This window comes from Arachis hypogaea, chromosome 1, assembly GCF_003086295.3.
Source record: "Arachis hypogaea cultivar Tifrunner chromosome 1, arahy.Tifrunner.gnm2.J5K5, whole genome shotgun sequence".
NCBI lineage: Eukaryota > Viridiplantae > Streptophyta > Magnoliopsida > Fabales > Fabaceae > Arachis > Arachis hypogaea.
Window position 1 is genome coordinate 103,177,249 of NC_092036.1, and position 22,401 is coordinate 103,199,649.

At 29.8% G+C, this 22,401-nt stretch overlaps 1 protein-coding gene and 1 long non-coding RNA gene across 2 annotated transcripts; both read left to right on the forward strand.

The window, feature by feature from the left end:
• The first annotated feature begins 3,104 nt into the window (after window positions 1-3,104).
• Window positions 3,105-5,554, forward strand: LOC112705505 (heavy metal-associated isoprenylated plant protein 32). Its single transcript, XM_025756331.3, has 3 exons — window positions 3,105-3,599; window positions 3,798-3,873; window positions 4,013-5,554. Exons 1-3 carry the CDS (start codon window positions 3,567-3,569, stop codon window positions 5,383-5,385), a joined length of 1,482 nt encoding a protein of 493 aa, XP_025612116.1. The 5' UTR covers window positions 3,105-3,566; the 3' UTR covers window positions 5,386-5,554.
• Window positions 5,555-6,355: 801 nt separating this feature from the next.
• On the forward strand, window positions 6,356-9,459 carry LOC140176818 (uncharacterized). Its single transcript, XR_011868162.1, has 3 exons — window positions 6,356-6,566; window positions 7,394-7,557; window positions 8,818-9,459. It is a non-coding gene; the product is annotated as an uncharacterized lncRNA (long non-coding RNA).
• Window positions 9,460-22,401: the final 12,942 nt, after the last annotated feature.

Here is a 22,401-nt window from a genome sequence, read left to right on the forward strand (position 1 = left end):
AGTTCGAATCTCTCTATTTTTAGTAAAAAAAAAAGAGTTATTATTCTTTATGTAATAGGATTTAAATTTTTCTACATATATTTATATTATTTGTATTTTTTATTTAATTCAGATTTTTTTACATTTTTTTCTTAAAATTAATTTTTACATTTATAATCATATAAAAATACTTTAATATTATTTATGATAATATTATTTTTTTTCTAATTTTATTTAGTCATTTTTTTATTCTTTTTTAATTAATTTTTATCCTATTATTATATAAAAATATTTTAATATATTTTAAATACAAATAACAAAATTGTTAGTGCAATTAACTTATATTATTTTATGTCATATTTCTTAATGATATAAAACATAAAAATATAATTTATCGTCACATAAATACTTAATAAAGTAAATTAATTAACAAATATTTAAAAATATATAATTTTATATTTTATTAGATATAAAACCATAAAAAATTATAAAAATTGAGATAATTTTTTTATTTGACAAGTATTTATTAATTTTTTAAATTAAAAAATTAATTATAGTTATATTTATTATCAAATATATAGTATTATATTTGATTATACAATATTTTAATTTTCGAATCTTCCGCTCTTAGATTCCATATATCTCTCTTAACCGTCATATTTTAATTCATACCCAAACAACTACTCATTCCCCATATATGTTACTGTAAATACCTTCACAATTTGCCCTTCAAACTTCTAACACGCAAGTAGTGGTCATCATGGCTTAGTTCATCTTTCAAGCAAATGATATTGAAATTCTTTTAGAAATTACTCACTGTTTCTTTCTACTTGGTTATATTGTTGTCGTCATCAAGTTAATTTTTTATAAAAAAAAATAAAAAAAAAATTAGAGAAGAGTATTTCATTTCTCTGCGGTTTCTATCGAAATGCAGTAGCATTTCTCATGCAATGTCAATCAAAATATGAAGAAAGTAGAAACATTAAACTTTTTCAAAAAATATAAAAAAATAAATAAATAAAAAGTAATAATGGTACACGTCTCTCTTAAGCTTCCATCTCTTACATTGAAGTTTCCCTAATTAGTTTTCTCAAGAAATGAAAATTTCCAACAACAAACCTTGAACTATATAGTCAAGAAACAATCTCTCTTAAAATAACAACCAACTCATTATTTTAGTGTGACACGTAACAATCTTTGTTATGAGTTGACAATAACAATGATAAAAGAGTCGTGTTCTCTCTTAGAAAACGGAATAAAAAATCAAAGTGACTTATTTATTTTATAAAAGATTACATTTTTTCTGTAAAAATGGATAAAAATCAAAATTAAATCTATTAAAAATTTTATATGGTACTCATACATAGTTAACAATGATTGTATGGTCAATTCACTAAATATGTAGATAGTTATTCTAATATTAAATTTTAGGAGATAATTTAAAGGTAGAATATTTTTTTACTTTATTAGGTCAATTATAGAATTTATTGTTTACAAAAGTCATTATTTACATAGCAAAATAGTAACTAAAAATGAGGGAACAATTAAAATTTACAGCGTACATCTTCACAACCCCACATGTTTTTTTTTTCTCTCATCATTTTATTTTTGTAGTTGATGTTTTAATTGTTTAGTTGTAGATTATTATTTTTTAGAAAACCAGAAAGATGGAGAAATAAGAGTGTAGGATGTAGACAAAAGAGCAGATAATGGATGTTATTCCAAATTGTATACTGTTTGATAATGATGTAGTGCATTAGTAAATGTGGAACTACCATGCCTCGAGTATTTAATGTTGCTTCAAAGTATATTGAGTGCTGCTGTCTACGTAATGTTGGTGATAATGATATTAATCATCATCAGTACAAACGCTCACGAATCATATATTTGGTATTTCAGAAGTGTCAAATCGTAATAAGCACCAATATGAATCTGTATTCTTCTACAGCACACGTCGGTTTAAGGAAACTATAAATCATAGTTAGAAAAATTAATTTGAATCATACTCAACTAAAATAAAACACGTTCGCTATATTGTAGTATTTTTTTACTATGAGGTTTTCATGTAACTATGTGCACAGTTACACACATAACATCAATATGTATGACAAAAGTATATAACATATTTAGGAATTTTCCTTTATGGTTGGTATGTGGACATTTATTACACTAGGTCTCAATTGCAATGATATATAGTTATTTGAGAAATTATAAATTCTATGAAATCATGGCATCTCAATTTCTCAATTACAATGTAATGAATTTATACACCAAACTGCAAAGAAGAATACACATCAAAACAAACTAAATATTTTTGTTATTTTTCATTTCAATAAAATTTTATCCTTTCTGTCTGAAACAAATAAACTAATTAAAAAAGGGCGTGACATTGTTTCGATTGAGGCAGGTATTTGCTCCTACTATGGATAATACATTTCTCTATTTTGCTAAAAATAGGAGATCATTTGTTAGGTGGATTAAATAATAGGAGTGAGCAACAGTAAAGAATTATTGTATCCGATTGGAATGAATAAAAACGTGCACTTGCATTTCTAAATGACAGTTTTATTTTTATTACTGATGACTTGGGGGACCATATTTTTGACATCATCCCGTTTGGAGAAAGAAATGGTAGGGTAGGAGTAGCGAGAGAAATTTGGAGGCTGATTCAGCTTCATTTCTCGATATGCTGCTACTATGCTATGCTCAACTCACTAATCACTAGTGAGGACTGAGGTGTTTAAAGATGTACCAAAAACCAGTCCTATAAATGGCCTTATTACAAGTCAGCCATTGCCTAATAAACTAGCGTTATTAAATAACAATAATATTCTGACAGAGTTATTATTCATATCTCATACTTGATAATATTTGTTTAGTTAGTACTACTCATTATTAAGAGAGAATTAAAGAAGTTAAATAATTGGTGTGAGAAAATAAAAGGAAATCTCACATGAGATACTAGTCTCTTACTCTCTTTTCCCTCGTCACTGCCATTTATGATTTTTGGGGCATCCCCACATCAGACTGAGAGTGAGAAGCTAGATTCTTAGCCAAGCCAAACGCCCCACATGGCCACGGTTAATTTCTCACTTTTTTACAAACTTAAATATCACAAAATCACAAAATAATAATAATAATAATAATAATAATAATAATAATAATAATAAAAAACTGTCCTTCTCCTCCCTCAGTAGATGTATGCTGTGAAAAATACCAATAAATAAAGCCACTAAACATAGAGCTAAAGCTTTGAACCACCATTCTCTCCCTTTCTCCCAATGACTCTCCACCCTCTTTGAACTCTGTCTCTCTCTCTCTCTCTCTCTCTCTCTCTCTCCCCAAAGTCTGAACCTTTTCCGTTTAGCCACACTGTCCCTACTCAGAGACCTCACACCCATTTTCATTCCCCCTCCCTTCTTTCTCTTTTCTCTTGTTTGGTCTCTATTGCAATCATATCAAGGAAGAAACTCTCTTGCTTGTTCACTCTGTTTTTTTTCCTTCATTTCCTCAGATCTATTACCACCTTTTCCATCTTCTATTCTCCCTTCATTGTTACAAGTTGTAATCTTTTGGCGGTGTAAAGAATGAGTAGTAAAGAAGAATTTTTGAAGATACAGGTACTTGTTCATGTTTAAAGCCTCTGTCTTTGTTTTTACAAAAAGATAATTTCAATGGTTAATTTAGAAGCATTTATGCACTTGTTAATTGGTGTGGTTTATTTGCCCTGTAGTTTGTACTTTGTACATTTCTGATAAAGTAGAAGTTTTTCCTTTTCTTAAGTTGTTGTATGCTGTTGGGATTGCTTGTGCATGCAGAAATGTGTTCTTAAAGTGAACATACACTGTGATGGGTGCAAGCAGAAAGTGAAGAAAATCCTGCAGAAAATTGATGGTATTACTCTTCTCTTATGCTACTTACACATTGATTCATATAAAAGAAAAGAAAAAGTTGTGGTTTTTCATTTATTATAGCTGAGAAAAGGAAAAAAGAAAAATCTAATGAATCTGAGAGGTTGAATGATATTTATCAGGGGTGTTTACGACTGAGATAGATGCAGAGCAGGGGAAGGTGACGGTTTCAGGGAATGTGGACCCCAACGTTCTCATCAAGAAGCTTTCAAAATCAGGCAAATATGCCGAGCTCTGTGCTGCACCCAAGCCTAACAACAACCAAAACCAGAACAGCCATCTCCCCAACCACTTCAACAAAATGCAAATCGACGTCAAAGGTGGTGGTGGCGGTGGCGGAGGAGGAAGCAACAAGGGTCAGCAGAACCAAAAGGGTGGAGGAAACAACCAGCAACCACCCAAGGGGGGTGGTGGTGGTGGTCAGCAAGGAGCAAATCCCCATCAACAGCAGCAACAGCAGCAACAACAGCTACAGCAGCAGATTCAGAGACAACAGCAGCTGCAGCAGCAGCTTCAGCAACTTCAGCAGATGAAAGGATTCCAAGATCTGAAGCTTCCTCAATTCAAGGACGTGAAGCCTCCCCCTCATCAGAACCCAAACGCTGCTAAGCCTGCTAAGTTCGTCATGCCTGAAGACGAGGAGGATTTCACGGATGACGAATTAGACGATGAGTTTGATGAGGATGATGAGGACTATGACGACGACGAATTTGGCGATGACATGGACGCGCTTCCTCCTCCCAACAAGATGAAGCAACCCCCAGGCCCCATCATGATGAATAATGGGAGTCATCCACAGTTCATGAATGCTCCCAAGGGGGGTGGCGCCGCTGCTGGTGGTGGTGGTGGTGGGCCGGTGGCTGTTCAAGTTCAAGGCAATAATAATGGAGCAAAGAAGGGAGGAGGAGGGAACAATCATCAGAATCAAGGGGGTAAACAAAACAATGGAGGTGGTGCAGCGATGGCGGAGGGTAAAATGGGAAATAACGGCGAGGGGAGTAAGAATGGTAACAATGGGAACGGGGGTAAAAAGGGAAATCCAATGGGAGGAGGGGGAGGTGGTGGAGGTGGTGTTCAAGGAATGAATTTCCAAGGCGGTCGGCCTCCAATGGGCATGGGCACGGGCACGGGCACGGGCATGGGTATGGGTATGGGTATGGGTGGGCCCCCCAACATGGGAGCCGTTCAAGGCCTCCCTGCTGGACCCTCAGGCTCAGGGCCAGGTATCCCAGATATGATGGCGGGAAACCCTTATCAACAGCAACAATACATGGCAGCTATGATGAACGCACAACAACAACAACAACAACAACAAAGGGCAATGGCAATTCCAGTGGGAGGGAATGAGAGATTCCAACCAATGATGTATGCAAGGCCTCCCCCTGCAGTCAATTACATGTACCCTCCTCCTCTTCCTCCTTACACATACCCTCCTCCCGACCCTTACACCCATTTTTTCAGCGATGAGAATACTTCTAGTTGCTCTCTTATGTGACCTCCCCCCCTCCCCTTTTACTAATATTATTATACAACAATGCCAATTTTACTTTCTTTACTTTATTTATACTACTACATTCAAGTTAAGTTACTGGGATGCTAAATGCTCTCCTATATATGTGTTTATATCTTGCAAACAGCAATAAAATTTCCATAATTCTCACAAATCATCGTCTGTCACGCGCAAGTATTAAGACTAGCTTCGATGGGCCACACCATCATCACCATCCGACCCGATACATCAAAACTCGTTTAAGAGCACACGAGGAGGTTCACTGTGGAAACAGTTAAGACCTGATATCATTATACTCCTTCTTCCGTATAATTTAAAAATACTAAAATTAGCCAATAAAATTAATTATTATATATTTAATATTTGTGTATAAATATATGTATTATTTAATTTATTTTTAGTACATGTGAAATATTATTCAAGAAATATTCCATCCAAAACAACCCCTCCCCCCTCCTCCTACCACCCCCAAAAATCAACCTTGTCTTGCTTCTTATCTCAATAACTCAATTAAGCCTTTGCATAAAACTACTAAAACATGAAATCTTATATTTTGTTATATAGTTAAACATTTAGTTTCACAAATCCGATTTACAACACTGGAATTTGTAAGGCATAATGAAAAGTGGAGACGGTGGAGGAGAAGGGAAGAGCAGTGTCAGAGCGTTTAAGAGGAGGAAGCGTAAGAGAAGAGCGTGGTTGTTGACAGGGACAACTTAACTACTTTATTACCAGTACTAGTATTTTGAAAATCCAACGGCGTTGACACTTTGCCACCTATGTTGCCAATAAGCGTCTAGTCTTTTCAAATGAGGGTGGGCCCGACTCTCACCCTGGGTTCATGATTAATCATCATCGTCATCTCATCCGTCCATTTCAATCTAATCAAAACAGTGAATACCTACCTCTATACTCTCCACCCTCACCTTAGTAAATAGTGTATTGGATCCTGCCCTGCTGAGTGGTGCCTACTATAACTGTAATTCGGCACTCACCTGGATCATGGAGGAGTGGAGTGAGTCTCCGACTGCGAGCACACCAATTAATGCTGGGATGGAGAACACTCTATTCGTCGCCAGGGATCCAATATTAATTACTATATTTTATACATTATATTTTGGCTTGCACTGTACAGCCTAATAAACGTGCATCTACTATCAATCCAGGTAACGTTTAATCCCTATTCTTTTAATGCTTTCGGATTTGACGGGCAGTTAAGTTGATGAGGACGGAGACACACACATCACATGCGCCTTCATTCATAACAATAATAGTGCCCAATGTCCAGTGTTTGGACGCATTCTTATTACTACACAAACCTAACAACTTATTGCGTCTGCCCTGCGTCATTTTTGTTTCTTATACCACTACAACTCATTTTCCATGCTACTTTTCTTTTTTACTTTTTTTTTCCAAAAAATATTACACTAGAACCAGCCTTGTATAGAACTTTCATTAATTAAGAAAAGAAGTAAGATTAGGCGAGTCAAAGTAGAAAAATAGATTGGTTTTAACGTGTAGCTTTTGTACACTGCATAGAAGCCAAAATTAAAGGGGAGAAAGGGTTTAGGTGGTGTGGAGTGAGGAGGAAGTGAATGATGAAAAGATCAGAATAATGCAGATGGTTGTTCATGTTTTGTGCAGTTTTGAAGCACTTTTCTTCACTTTTAATGGGTCCCTCTTAGTTTTTGACCAGATCGAAACTCCTTCAAAGTTCTATCCTTTGAAGTGGGGCCTCCTCTTTTTCAAACTTATCTTTTACATTCGCATCTCTCCTCTGAATCCTTTCCTTCCATATTATTATTTTCTATATGTACCACTAATAATTCCTATACTTTTTGTTTTGAAACATTTATCGATATATCTTTTAGCATAAATTTGGTATGATTTCGCCTAGAAATGCATTATTGATTTAAGAATGTGCTGCATTAATTGATTTAATCGAAACAGAGGAAATTAATAAAGCAGTGGTATGTCGTTTATTTGTGGATAGGTGCCATCAAGTGTTGCTTTGAAAAGAATTAAGCGGGGACTGAGAAAGAGAATAGAACGGCGTCAAAAAGGGATGAGTAACGATTAAACAACGCGAAACAACACTCATGAGTGATGACATAGGAGCGATCATCATTCTGCAAGTTAAAAGGAAGGGTACCTAAGGTGATAACTGATAACTAATTAGGTATATGGTTGTTTGAGCGTCATTAAAAATTTAATAATTTTTTTTATTTTATATTGTGAATCAAATTTCTAATAATAAAAGTAAAAATATTAAAAAATATCTTTTTGAGAATAAATTATAATTTATATTTTTAAAAAAATTTATTTTAAAAAAATAAATAATAAATAAATAAAAAAATACTTTTATTTTATTTTATCCAAATATAATTGATAAATAAAAAAAATTATATGAGATATTCAAATATAAAATTATTTTATTTTTATTAAATATTTTTTAAAAAATATTATTAAAATTTTTTTTTTCGAGAATCACGTTCGAACAAACCCTATATTGATCCGTGACTTTTTTAAGTTTTTAAAGATTTAAAAATATATTTAAATTTTTGACTTTTTAAAATATGGATATATTTATTCTTTATGTTCATTTGAGTCTAAGTGACTCCCGTTATACTGACTTGGCTGATACGAATGTACATATAAAAAATTTTTAAATTGGACTAATTAAATTTACAGATCAATCAAGGATTTAAATATATTTTTAAATTCTCATAAATTTAAATATCTACAAAACAAAAAATCAGAATCGATTTATCATTTTCTCTAAATTTTATAGTGTCACCTTTTTATGTGATTTTTTCAAATCTGTTCCACTTTTATTATTAGAATATGATAATTTTTTAATGTAAAAATAATTTAAAAATAATATATAATAAATACCTAATATTATTCATTAAAAAGTAACAATATTTGGCCTCTATTCTATGGCTCTAGCCATTTATATACTCATTAAGAAAATTAATATTAAGAATTAAATAATTATATAATTATATAATTATTTTCTAAAATATTTCTCTTTAATATTGGATAAGAGTTTTGTTAGGAAATCAATTAGAGTCCAGCCAATTTTTGCCAATTTTTTAATGGATTAGATTTCGAAACCCGTCTTAACAAAAGTAAATTGATATACATGGATGTTTCCTCTACTAAACATTATGATATTTTTTTATACTAAATAGATGATTTTAATATATTTTTTAATTTTTTTTGTATTACAGTTGTAGATATTTCTATCTTTTTAAGAATTATATAGTTTTTTTTAAATCCTATAACTTGACATTTCTTTCGTTCAGCATTAGGATGTTTTTTTATATTAAATAGATATTTTTTTTATATATTTGTACAATTGTTCAAAAATAGCTCGTGCTTCATCACTTCTTCTTCTTTGAACAACTGTTGAAGCTGAACTAGATTGTACTTTTGGTAAAATTGCACCACCTCCATCGGCATTGCAAGATTGCTCCTTCGAGTCCTAGCACGAACTTTGTTTCATGGACAACCACAATGAACTTGTCGAAGGTGTCCTCCAGCAGGGAAGAGCGCCGCTCCGACCTTTTACAAGGTTGAGGTCGGGTCCACCTCATCGGCGCCGTCGATGACGAGATCGATGCGGGAATTGTCGTCGAGGACAGAGAGCGAGATTCCGAGAGAACGTGCCTGTTCTTTAGTGCGCTTGGAGGTAGGGACGCTAATGATGTTGGAGAGTTGACTGATGGAGAGGAGATGACCGAGTTTGGTAACGACGAAGCGGTAGTGGAGCCGATGCCAAGGCCGAGGACTATGCCGGACTTGACGTACTCGACGGCTTTGTCGATGGCGAACTTCTTGAGACTGTCTTGCGTGAGGGCAGGGGTAGAAAGAGCCTGACGGTGAGGGAGAGAATCTGTGTGTATTGTTGTTGGGGTGTGCAGATTAATATGAAAGAGAAGGATAAGATTTTTGTAGTTTTTAATTAGCTTTAATTAATCAGTTTTTAATTATTTAAATTTTAAATTTAAAAAATTTAAAATTAATTATTAATAATTATAATTAATTGAGTTGTTCAATTCTTGACTGGTTACACACTTGGTTTCTATATTTTTTCATGATGATATATAACTTTATTAGGTAATCAATTACAGTACCAGCCAACTTATTAAATTTTAAAAAATGCATGATTTTTTGTTGTCTTTTTTCTCCTCTTCTTCTTTTTCTTCCTTTTTTGCAACGTCGTGCGCTCATCTGTAGTTCCTCTTGAGCACCCCAAAGACAAGCACCTGTCGTGTGCCACCGCATCTTTCACCTCAAAAGAAATATCCTAAAATCTAGAAAAATATTCAATAATCCACATAAAAAACTATTCATTTATTTGAAAAGAAAGATCTTAAAAAAATTTAAAAAATCAAGAAAAAAATAGAAATTCCAAAAAGAAACATCATGAAATCTACTAAAAAAATATCCAATAATCCACATAAAAAAACCATCTATTTACTCAAAAAGAAACAAATAAAATTCTATAAAAATATATCTATTTATTCGGAAAGAAACAACCGAAAAAACCGTCAAAGAAAAAAAATTTAAAAAAAATAAGAACACACACAAGCATCATTACCTTACCTATGGAGCTCTTGCTATCGTGACTGCTTCATGCGACGGCTTGGAGCGTTGACGACGGTATTGGCAGGAAGATCGGCGACGCAGCAAGAGGCGCTCCACGGGGAGGGACCAATCATGCCGAGGATACATTGAACGGAGAGTTGCATGTCGCGGCGATGAAGATTCGATGTTGGGAGGACAGCGGCATGGTCTAGCGCACTTCATGGTGATCTCAGACGGCGGGAACTTACGCCAAGTGAAGCTCGACGTCAAGGATTCGAATGTGCCATTTGCGGCGACGGTGATGAGGATTTCATGTAGGTCGGTTCAGCACAACGTATATAGGAGTTGCACCAGAAGTTACATCGATAGTACGACGGGCGGTTGAGCTCGAAAGACCGATGACACGATGAGAAAACTCTTCACGTTGATGAAAGCGGCTACGCAATGATGATATTCATTTGAGAGTTATGTTGCGATAATTCTAATTCTATAGCGCAATTCCTAATTATTCATAATCTTATTTTGTTAAAGAGAAATGTTAAGGGTAATCAGAATCTATTATTGCTTGTCATCCTTTAATTAATAATTCAATTCTTTTAGTCTAGTTTTTTTAGTATAATTTAATAATATATTTTATCTTATATTTAAATATTAATAGCTAACTGATGATAAAAATAATAAATAATGATCCTCTAACATTTTTTATATTTAAAATTTTAAAATCCTATTTTTTAAAACAATCTTCAAAGTGACCGGTGATATAATTAACCTCTTATACTTTCTCAATAACATATTACCACATAAAAATGGTCACATTCATCACTTAATTTATTAAGAGATTCAGGTTGCTATTAGCTCCATAGAAAAGCATGGAAACTAATCATTTTGCACTTGTCTTTCTAAAAAAAAAAAACAAAACAAAAACAAAAAAACTACACAAGGTTTTTTGTCTTTTACTATGAACACCCCAATTCTCGACATCATAGTTGATCGAGTTTAGCGTTCATACTCTGTATACACAGAATTCACATGCTTCATGCATAATTTTATTACACGGAAGAATAATTCTCGGAGTACAACAAAAATTCTGTATTTAAGAGTTTAATTTTGATCAATTTATTATATAAAATATTTTATATAATTATTTAATTATATTTATTTTTTAATAATTATTCATATCATCAATAAAAAAGTATAATTTTTTATGGCATATGGATAATTAGATATATCGTATATGTGTACATTAAAATTAAATTTTAATTTAAATTCAAAATTATGATACGATAGATTTAAGAAAGAGAGAAAAGAAAAAATATATGAACCACCTAGTTGAGTGGGTCGGTGGTGGTAGCCAATACACATGCATAAATGGAAATGGATTGGTGGGAGACGAAAACAAAACTAAAAAGGACTAATCAAGTAATCATCTATCCATCAAAAACTTGATGGTATCAACATTTGCATCAACAACTTTTTTTCATTTTTAACCCGACATATCAAATATTGGATTTTAAATAGAAATGTCCGTAAACTATTAAAATTTATTATTTTTTTGTTATAAACTCAATTTTTTTAGTTTAATAATTTAAATATATTTTATGTCATATTTTTAAATATTAATAATTAATTAATAATCTTCTAAACATTACAAACTAGCAGTGCAATTTTTGGTTTTACACTCTATCACCCATATCTTTAACTAAACATCAGAAACTGGCAGTGCAATTTTTTCTTTTTCTTCGAGGCTCCAAGTCTAATAATCAATCAGGGTTTGATTACAAATTTGATTTCTACACCCACTAGGAGTCATGGAAAAAAGGAGGAAAGTGAGAGAACGAATTGAGTCAGCATGGTATGGCAGTTAAACTATGGTCCGTTAAATTAAAAGATAAGCACCAATGCACCATGAATGAATGAAAAACTATGGTATAAAGCTGGCAAATAAAAAGATATAGTTAACCAACAAAAATTGGGTCTAATATATCAATATTAGAGATTTGGGGAGCATACCAGGTATTTGAGGTGATCAGTAGTATGATGTAGTGATTATGTGAATTTTACCAAAACCGTTTAGTCGTGCAAATTAAACTTGTGTAGTTGTGTTAGATGTTCATTTTTAATCAATGAAAAAACAGAAAAACAATTACTTAGGCATACAAAAATGTCTGGAATTGAAAGTTTGAAGTCCACACGTACTCCACATCCACAGGACCCCCACAATGATAAGCCACTTATTGAGAAATGAGTATGACAACGTAATTTATCCACAGAACATATACAAGGATATCGTGTACTGATTTTTGTGTCATTTATTATTGTTAGATAACAAATTCTCATCAAAATTTAATTCAGTATTACTTAACGAACAAATTGACATAATATTACGTATAAAACAACGAATACATACAGTTGGCTTTTTCAACAAATTAAACCTGGGCTTTTTTATTTCCCAAATTAGGCATAAATTTAAATGTTAAAATTGCGAGTCTCTTTTCCATGAACTGTCTGTAAAATGGCATTTTTAGGTGTCTCCCGTGAATTAGGCCAACTCAGGTAGAAATATGAACAATTTTAGACAACTTATAATAATATTAATAATAATAACTAAAATAAAAATAAAATAATATAAATAACAACACCATTAATAATAATAATAATAATAATAATAATAATAATAATAATAATAATAATAATAATAATAATAATAATAACGCTAAAAGTAACATTTTAATAATAATAATAATAGTAACATTTTAATAATAATAATAATAATAAAAAATAATAATAATAATAATTATTATTATTATTATTATTATAACGTTATTATTATTCTTAATTTTATTATTATTATTGATAATATTAATATTATTAATAATATTATTAGTTGCCAATGTTATTCTTATTTTTCAAGCACCAGGTCTAAGTTGGTCCAATTTGCGGACACCACGCTAGAAGCGTTATATTTTTTTTTTTGGAAAGAGAAACTCAACATGTAAAGTAGAGCATAGAGAAAAAATAACGATAAACCAACTCAGACAAAGAGATAAATCCTGTCACCTACAATAACATATACTCTAACCTACAATAACATATACTCCTTTGTTATCTCTCACATTATTATCAACAACAAAAGGAATCTACACCTAACCACTTATTGTAGTTCAGAAAGGACATGTTGATAATCTCGTCAACTCCTTTTCCTTTGTTTTGGAAGATTGTCCTGTTCCTTTCCAGCCATAAGTTCCAGATAATCGCACAAAAGCACACCATCCATTTATTGCACTCCGCCTTCCTTTGTGATATCTCTGTTCAGCTTAAGAAATGCTCTTTCAACGTACCTGGGCAAGTCCATTGTCTACCAACATACGATAACCATGCACGCCAAATCTGCCAAATAAAACTATAGCCAAGGAACAAGTGGTGACCAGACTCAATACTTTCGTTACAGAAAACACACAAGGTATCTTGTTGGTTAATAGCCCCAAACCGACTTAGTCTCTCCTTTGTCTTAATCCTGCCAGTCAAAACAAACCAAACAAACAACTTCACTCGTGGCGGGACTAGTCCTTTCCAAATAGTTTTAGTAAAGCTGTAGCTTGTGATATCCTCTGAGACCATTTCCACCTGCATTACCTGCACAAAAGAGTTAGTTGAATAAATTTCATGTTTATCATATTTCCGCACAATCCTATCCTCTCTGTCATGTGCAAGCCTGACCAGCCTTAATGCATCGTGTAACTGGTTCACTAGATATATCTCCCATTGGAACAGTTGTCGTCTCCATTGGAAGTTCCATATCTACTCTAACCCATCCCAAAACCCACAATCCCCTATCACCGATCCCTTTTGGTTTGAAACAGAGAAGAGTCTTGGAAAGCAATCTTTCAACGAACCTCCAAAAAGTCATACATCTTCCCAAAAGCGAGTACATCTTCCATTCCCCACCTCCATAGACAATCCAGTGATCATCTTTTGTCTCACTTCTTCTCGTAAACTGTAACTGACAAATATCCCTCTCCCCCCCCCCTCCAGCAGGTATTTCTTGGTTGGCTAGGGGCACATTTGGATCCAGGTTATTGCAGGAACAAACTACATTCTTCCACAATGGACACTCCTCCTTCGAAAAACGCCACCACCGTTTAAACAGAAGAGCTGTGTTGCGGATTACGGCATCTTCAACTCCCAATCCGCCTAGTCTTTTAGGAGCCTATATCACTTCCCACTTAACCATAGCCATACCATTTCTCCCATCCTCCTTACTCCAAAGAAATCTTCTCTGCAAGGAAATCAACTTCTTTATAACAACCCTAGGCATCTTATATAAGCTCAAATAATAAACAAGAAGGCTATTCAACACAAACTTGATAAGTACCAACTTGCTAGCTTTATTAAGGGTCTTGGCCTTCCAAAGGCTTAGCTTTACCTTCACTTGTCTATTATTGGCTTCCAAGTTTTAACCAACTTCGAATTAGCTCCAAACGGGACACCCAGGTATTTTACTGGAAGAGTGACATCCTTACAATCTAGCACCCTACACATATGTTATACCCACTGCTCGTTATAATTAATAGGAATCAAGCTAAATTTATCAAAATTAATACTTAAACCTGACATCAACTCAAAGCTAAAAACGTTATATCTCTTATGCTCTTTGTGAAATGGAATTAAAATTTATTTTACGAATAATTTATGTATTTTGGCATTGTTTTAAATTTATGCGTATTTTGAAAAATAAAAACCTTTTAATATTTATTTAAATAAAAGGCAGAAACCTATGCTACTCTTTTATATATTCTTGGGCTGCAGATATTAATCATGAGTTTAACTAACATATGTTTTTAGAACACATAATAAAATTATTATTAATGAAAAATTTTAAATATTTTTATTTAATAAATATAAAATAAATACATTAAAATTTTAAATTTTTTTATTTTTTAATTAAAATTTTTTTATTTTATAATTTTAATATATATTCTAAAAATACATGATAAATAAATTGTAATTTTATATTAGTGCTCCAATAAGTGAGGTACACAGTACACTGTTGCTGAAAATCTGTTTAGTTAGGTTGTGTAGGATATAGTACAGAGCATTTATCAAAGAAATGAGAACAATGAATGTGCCTTAATGTCTTAACTAGGTGAGCTAGCTACTCCACTTGCTAGATTTGCAGTTATCATCAAACTGTGCCTAATTCTGCTAACAGACATTATTAATGGAGGATGCACTACGCACTACGGGAGGAGCAGGAAATAAATTGGAATTCATTATTGATAATTAGTGTACTAATAAAAATATAGTGGAACATTAACCGAGTGAGAGGGAATAAGAATTAGAAAAGTCAAAGTTGAAAACACAAGGACCAAGGTGAATAATAATGAAGGATTTGAGGATGAGCAGTGAAATCACGTGGGAGCCATCACTCCATGCTGGTTATTGGTTAGGCAGCTACCAACACCAAACACTGCCTCCATTCTCTCTCGCTTCTGTTTAAAATGCCCCAACTCCGATGTTCCGTCGATTATTTCTTGAACCGCTCAGAAATAACATTTTCCAATTCGATTCTCTTCTTATTTTTCCACTTCCTGCAATTTTTAGACTACTCTCAGCTCGTTATAGCAAGACTTGTTAAATAAAATAACAAGTGATCCGGCCGTGATACGTTGTCAGTAAAATTATATTTCGAAAATTAATATAACTAAGGGTAAAAATATTTTTTATTTTTAAATTTGTTAAAAGTTTTTAAAATATTTTAAAATTTTATTTTGTTTTTGAAATTTTTTATTTGTATTAGAATTTATTTGGACGTCATTCTCAAAAAAAAAAATTTAACGGTATTTTTTTTTTGAAAGATCTTTTATAAAAGTAAAAGTGATTTTATGTTTAAATATCTCATATAAAAAGATCTTTTTATTTATCAATTATGTTTAGGTAAAATAAAATAAAAATATTTTTTATTTATTTATTATGTAAAAAAACATCTTTTTTAAAAGATATTTAAAAAAAGATAATTTTCATATAATAAATGAAGATATAAATTATAATTTTTTAAAAATATGTTTTTTATTATTTTAGTGTTTTTATTTTTATTATTAAAAATTTATCAAAAAAATCTCTTTATATCAATTTAATGACATTCGAATAAGCACTAAATGTATTTATGATAGCTAAATTTCTAAAAAATTTAAGGCTAATTAAGCAATAAAGTATAACACCTAAATTTGATTTGTTTATGTTAAAAGTTGTTCTTGTAAAATTATTATTAAATTTATTTTAAATTTTTTGAAAAATTAGCCACTAAAAATATATTTGATACAAATAAAAAATTGTTAAGACAAAATTAAAATAAAATAAAAATTAAGAATATTTTTTAAATTTTTAATAAATTTTAAATACAAAAAATATACTTTTCATCATGTTTGCTGCTCAGTCTATAACCCATACATGAGATAATTATCTGAATAAATACATTACTTATAAAGGTAAAAAATTTCACATGGAAACCAAGTATATTGAAATTATATACATAAATTCACCAAAAGAATATGCATTCACATATTATTTTAAACATGGAAATACCTTTTACAAATATTCACGTGCTGGATCTTGCTTCAGCTAACCGTATGTTTCATCCATCAAGAAAAGTCCGAGTTAATTACAAAGTGGATGAGCTATATAAGAGATTAAGAGGAACACTAGTTGAATAAGAACAACAACTAAGTGTGTGTTTGGATTACAGTTTGTAAATTAGAGTTTGCATAAAATTGATTTTGTAAAATTGATTTTGATGGTAAGTTAGTTTGGATTAACGTAATTTATGTTTGGTAATCTTTATATCAAAATTGATTATAGTAAAATAAATGTTGTTTGGATTATACTACTTAAAATTACTTTTAGATGAAAAATTATTAAAATAGACATCAATTTTATATACCTGCAAAATCAGAATACTATAAAAAATAATATAAAAAATATTTATCATATAAATAAAATAAATACAATAAAAAATAAAAATATAAAAGAGAGTACTATAAATTTTATAATGTCACACAAAAAGAAAATATTCTATAATTTTGTTTAGTATCGTCAGTACTCTTTAATTTAGTATTATTTTAGACTATAAATTTTTATTATTTATGACCCTATTGTTACTTATAATTAATTTTTTATTTATTTTGTCTTTTTTTTATAGGATCATAATTTATATTATTCAAAATTTTGATAATAAACGTAGTATATAATAATTACAATTACAATTACAAATTTTACAAATTCAGGATAAAAAATAAAAAATTAATACAAAATAAAAATAGAGTACATCAAAGAATAGAAAAAAAATTATACAGATAAGAAATAATAAAAATTCCATAAAACCAACAACATATATCATATGAACAAAAAAATACCATAAAACGTAAATAAAATTCATATGAATAAAATCAAATAAAAATAAAAAAATTTCAATTTGTTAGTGATTGAAATAAATCTAAACGATTTTGATGAAAAAAATAGAACTAAAAAATTATGAAGAAGTAGGAAGAATTACAAAGAATGACTGTGAAGATAATAGTTACTAGTATCATTTTTATAGAAGAAAATGAAGGGTAGGGTTGGTAAAAAAAAAATATTTTAGCTTCTCCTAAACATGAAACGTGAAACGTGAAACGCAGAAATTACAAATTTGAGCTTCTCCTAAACGTGGGTTATCAATTCTGCATTCACAAAGATAAAAATTGCCAAACATCAAAGTAAAACTTTCAAGAAGCTCAAACAGACTTCTCTCCTTCCCAACGTGTTTGTCAAACACACTCCAATTCACACGGTATTCATAGTGATCGATTAGACTATATCATTTTAAATAAATTTTACCATTGATATATTTTTCTTGTCCCATTTTTTAATATAATATTATATTTATTAAACTTTTGCAAGGAGACAATTAAGCAATATAATATAATATAGGAATAATATATTTAATTTTTTATGTGGTACAATTTCCGGAGTCCTACTCCTAGAGATGAGAAGGGAATCTTTCTTTCACAAATCATATAATCACCGGTTGCTTCTCCCCACAATACTTTCAATTAATTGTTGACCCCAGGTAATTAAACTATTCTCAACTTATGCACTGCATATTGCTTATTCTCTTTCAATTTATTTGTCAATGTTCAAGTCATTAAACACACCATTTATATAAATATTACAAATAGAAAATTGTTTTTTAAATATTGAACCATCAACAAATGACAAATAAGTATCCAAATACCAAACATTATACTCCTACATTATTAAGTGGCTCAGTTTGCATTCAATTAGTTAGAAACAATTTCTAGACTAATATAGATAGAGTTTAATTAAGTTGTATCCTAAAAAGCACATATTAAATCATAAATTAAAAAATTATTGAAAACAAAAAAATGTAAATTTAAATTTTTTTGTATTTATTATTAAAATAAATATTTAAAAAAATTTTATTAATAGTAGAGACACATGTTAGATAAATTCATTCTTTGTATCGAAATCGAATTCATAAACCGGGAAATTTGAAAACAGATATCCTAGCTTTAATGTGTGTAGAACCAATTCGTGTGAACAACCTACAAGGCATTTTAAGACTAAAGTCAGCGGTGATTTTGAGTATAATATAGTCTCTTTTTCCTTATCTAAAGTTTAGTAGTTTTTTGAGTGTAATAGTCTCCTCTTCTAATGTGATGAATGCCTCTTTCTTTTATCTGTCTCTTTAGAGAATTGCCGTTTTTCCGACCTTTAGTAACAATAAGTTATGTTACTATTTATCTAGAACAATTATATAAGCTAAAATTTAGGGTGTGTTGGTAAATATGTTGGAACTATAAGAAGTACGTTCAATTTTCTTGAATATTATCATTTTTGTTTGGCTAATTTTTTTCTTCTAAATGTGAACATAATTTTTTATTTGAACTTCCGTTTACCAAAAATAACAAATTGTAGCTTTTGCATTCATTTCATAAATTAAAAAATTAATTGACATTCTATCAATTTTGTCATTTAATTTCATCTACAATAAAAAATACCAAAAAAAAATCATTAGAGTTTTTGAATTTTTTTTATGATTATGCTTTACAAACAAATATTTTTTTAATATTATTATTAGTACTCTTGGCTAAGTTTTAATTTTTATTAATTATTTATTTATTTTTTTATTAATAGTATGAATATTTTTGTTTAGAATTTTTCTATGTTCACCTATGTAATATTTTTTAATAAAATTTTTAGTATTCATTGTTTATATATCTTTTTTTAATCATTTTTATTAATTCGTATTTTTTTATAGAACTTTATTTTTTTATTTGACTTTGTATATTTTTTTATTATGTATTCTTAAATTAGTATATATTTTATTTATTATTGTTAATTTTTATAATATAAATTTTATTAGAAATATATAATTAAATACAAAAAGAATACTAAAAAAGAGTACTAACAAATTATAACTAAAAAAGTACTAAATTTTAACACATAAATTTCAATTCTTTTCAAAAATAATTATAGTCAAAGAGTGTTAAAATAATATAGATTTGAATAATATAAATTTATATTTTTTTAATAATTTTTGTCTAAATATAATTTTAAATGATATAATCTAAACAATATTCATTTTACTATAATTTATTTTAATATAAAATTATTAAATATAAATCACGTTAATACTAACTCACTTTTTATCAAAATAAAATTTATAAAATTAATTTTATATAAAATTTTATCTGCAAACTCTAATCTAAATACATATCTATTGGTTACTATTACTTTGTTTATTGCATATGTTTGAGCAGCTGCCATGAATTGCGGAAGCTATGTTTAAACTTTGTCTTTAAAATTGAATGGAATTTAGTGCAGCTGCGACCCAGGGCAATTAATTTAGTGGATAGGTCCATACTCCAATCAAGAGTTTGTAAGAAGACATAAACCCTAAATTCCGAGTCCATGTTTCGAACTTCTAAACAACCAAACCCAATTATATATATTATTGTATGAATTTAAGTGTATATTATTCTAGTCAAATTTATACTTAATTCTCAATAAATTCGTAGTAGTTTAAGGAGTACTAGTAGGCAAATGGTTTATCACGACACTGAATACTAAGAAAGTATCACGTTGATAAAATAATCATGAGTCATGAGTACAAATTATTGATACTACTATTACTATATGCATAATTGCATGTCATAAATTTACCGAACCTTAGCGAGACGATATTTTGATTTTTCTTGTTTTGTACGTTATCCATTTTTAATTAATTAACCATTAGCTTTATGCTCAAGCTAATTATTTTGAATCTAGATACTAAGACAACAATTATTTTAATATAAAGAGTATCAATATTTGGTTGGAGTCAAAAGAATTCTCATATTATATCCCGAGCAGATCTTGAAAATGATGACAATATGCTAAAAAATTACTTTTACATCTTAGTCTTCATCCCATCCCCATAAGGTCAAATTCACATGCTCTTCATCCTGAATTGGGTGGATATATAAAACTATCTTGTTAATATATATTTCAAATATATTTTTTTAAAATATTGTTAAAATAATATTTAACTAATAATTCTTTTTAAAATAAGTTTTTTTTTATATATTTCAAATGGGTTAAATATATTAAGTTTTTAAAATTCTGTTATTATATTTTTAAAAAATATTAAAAAATTAATACTTTTAATCAATATTATTAACTAACACTTTAGATCATATTCTATTCTTATACTATTTGAATTTAAAATTTAAAATTTAATATAAGAATATCTTTTTTAATTAAATATTCACTAAAAAAATTAAATTTTATTAATTATATAATATTATTTCAATTTAATATTATCACTTCTAACTTTCCTGTCTGTTAAAAGCTGGAAGAGATAATATACCTTAATAACAAAGGAACTTATCTTCAACCATGATTGATTTGTTATGAAAATATAATTTAGATCGTTTCTTATACATAGGATAACGATTGTATAATTTGGATGGTCTGTGATGTTTGGAAATTGAGACATAAAAGAACTATGGTTAAGGTAAAGTAAATGTATTACTGGTTACAATTATACATGATATTGTTAGGATATATATCCTCCACACAACACTAATAAATTATGTAACATGAAATTAATCATGAGATATTTAGGTTTAGGGATAGGGAATCTTTCTTTGGTACAAGGAGTGGGTCCACGTGAGAGTACAGACACATAGGCTTCATTATTGCTCCGAGGCGCGGCAAGGCCCAGGCCCAGAAGGGAATAGTTTGCCGTACGACAGGTCCATGTGTTGGTCGTTTTGTTAAGGTGATTGAGATGGGGGGTGTTGGCGTCACGCGCGCAAACGACGGTGTGCTTTGCTGTGTTAAGGCGAATGTGAGGTCGTTTTATGTCAGTAAGTGGGACAGAGGGGTAAGATTAGGTTTTTGCATTTCATCATCACATTCATATTTCAGAATTCAGAGTGTCTTGTGACTTGTGTGGTCAGCGTTTTTTATTTCCTTTCCTGGATTTTCGCTCCTTGTCTATACATATATGAGTAGTCAAACCTTTCTCAAACCACTCTGTTTTTCTTTCCCTACCTTTTTCATTTTTAAAATGCAATTTGCTACTTCTTTTGCTAAATTTAATACTTATCCCATGGAACAAGCCTTTTACAAATAAGTTTTCTTTTTTTTATTTGTTCAAAAACATTATATAGGGTTTTCAACTGTTTAATGATATTTAATGCATTAAAAGTTTTTTTTATATACAAAATTTTTGGTTTTATATTCGTAAAAAAGATATTTATTAAATAAAATCCTTATAAATATAAGATGATCTTCATATTTTAGATTAAATTCTAAAATAGAGTTAAGTTTATTTAACTTTAGGTTAGCATTAATTTCTTTTATATTAGTGGGTGACCATAGTTCTACAAATGTTAGGCATCGGATGTTCAATTTTAAATAAACATTAACAAAAATATATTTGATGTTTTGATAATATAAAATATATTACACATTTATACTATTATATTTATCTTTTTGGATGATTATTTATGTGAACAAAATAATAATTATTTCTAATAATGTGGCGTTATATGATTGAATACAAATATAAGATTACTTTATACGGACAATCTATCAAAATTCAATTTATATTTTAAATAAATGTTTAAAGTGAGAGTTTATGTTTTGTGAAGTTCTTTTAAGAAGAAACTATATAGTATGTATTACTCTACTTTCCAAAATTTTGGATTTCTCTGCCTATCTAGAACTTCCGTAAAAAATAGAAAATGTAAAATGTAGAACACATGACATTTCACATTGTTAATAAGTTTCTAATAAAGAATGCCTCCTTTTTAATAAAAAAAATACCCTTTTAAATTTAACCTTATATACAGATTGAATGCT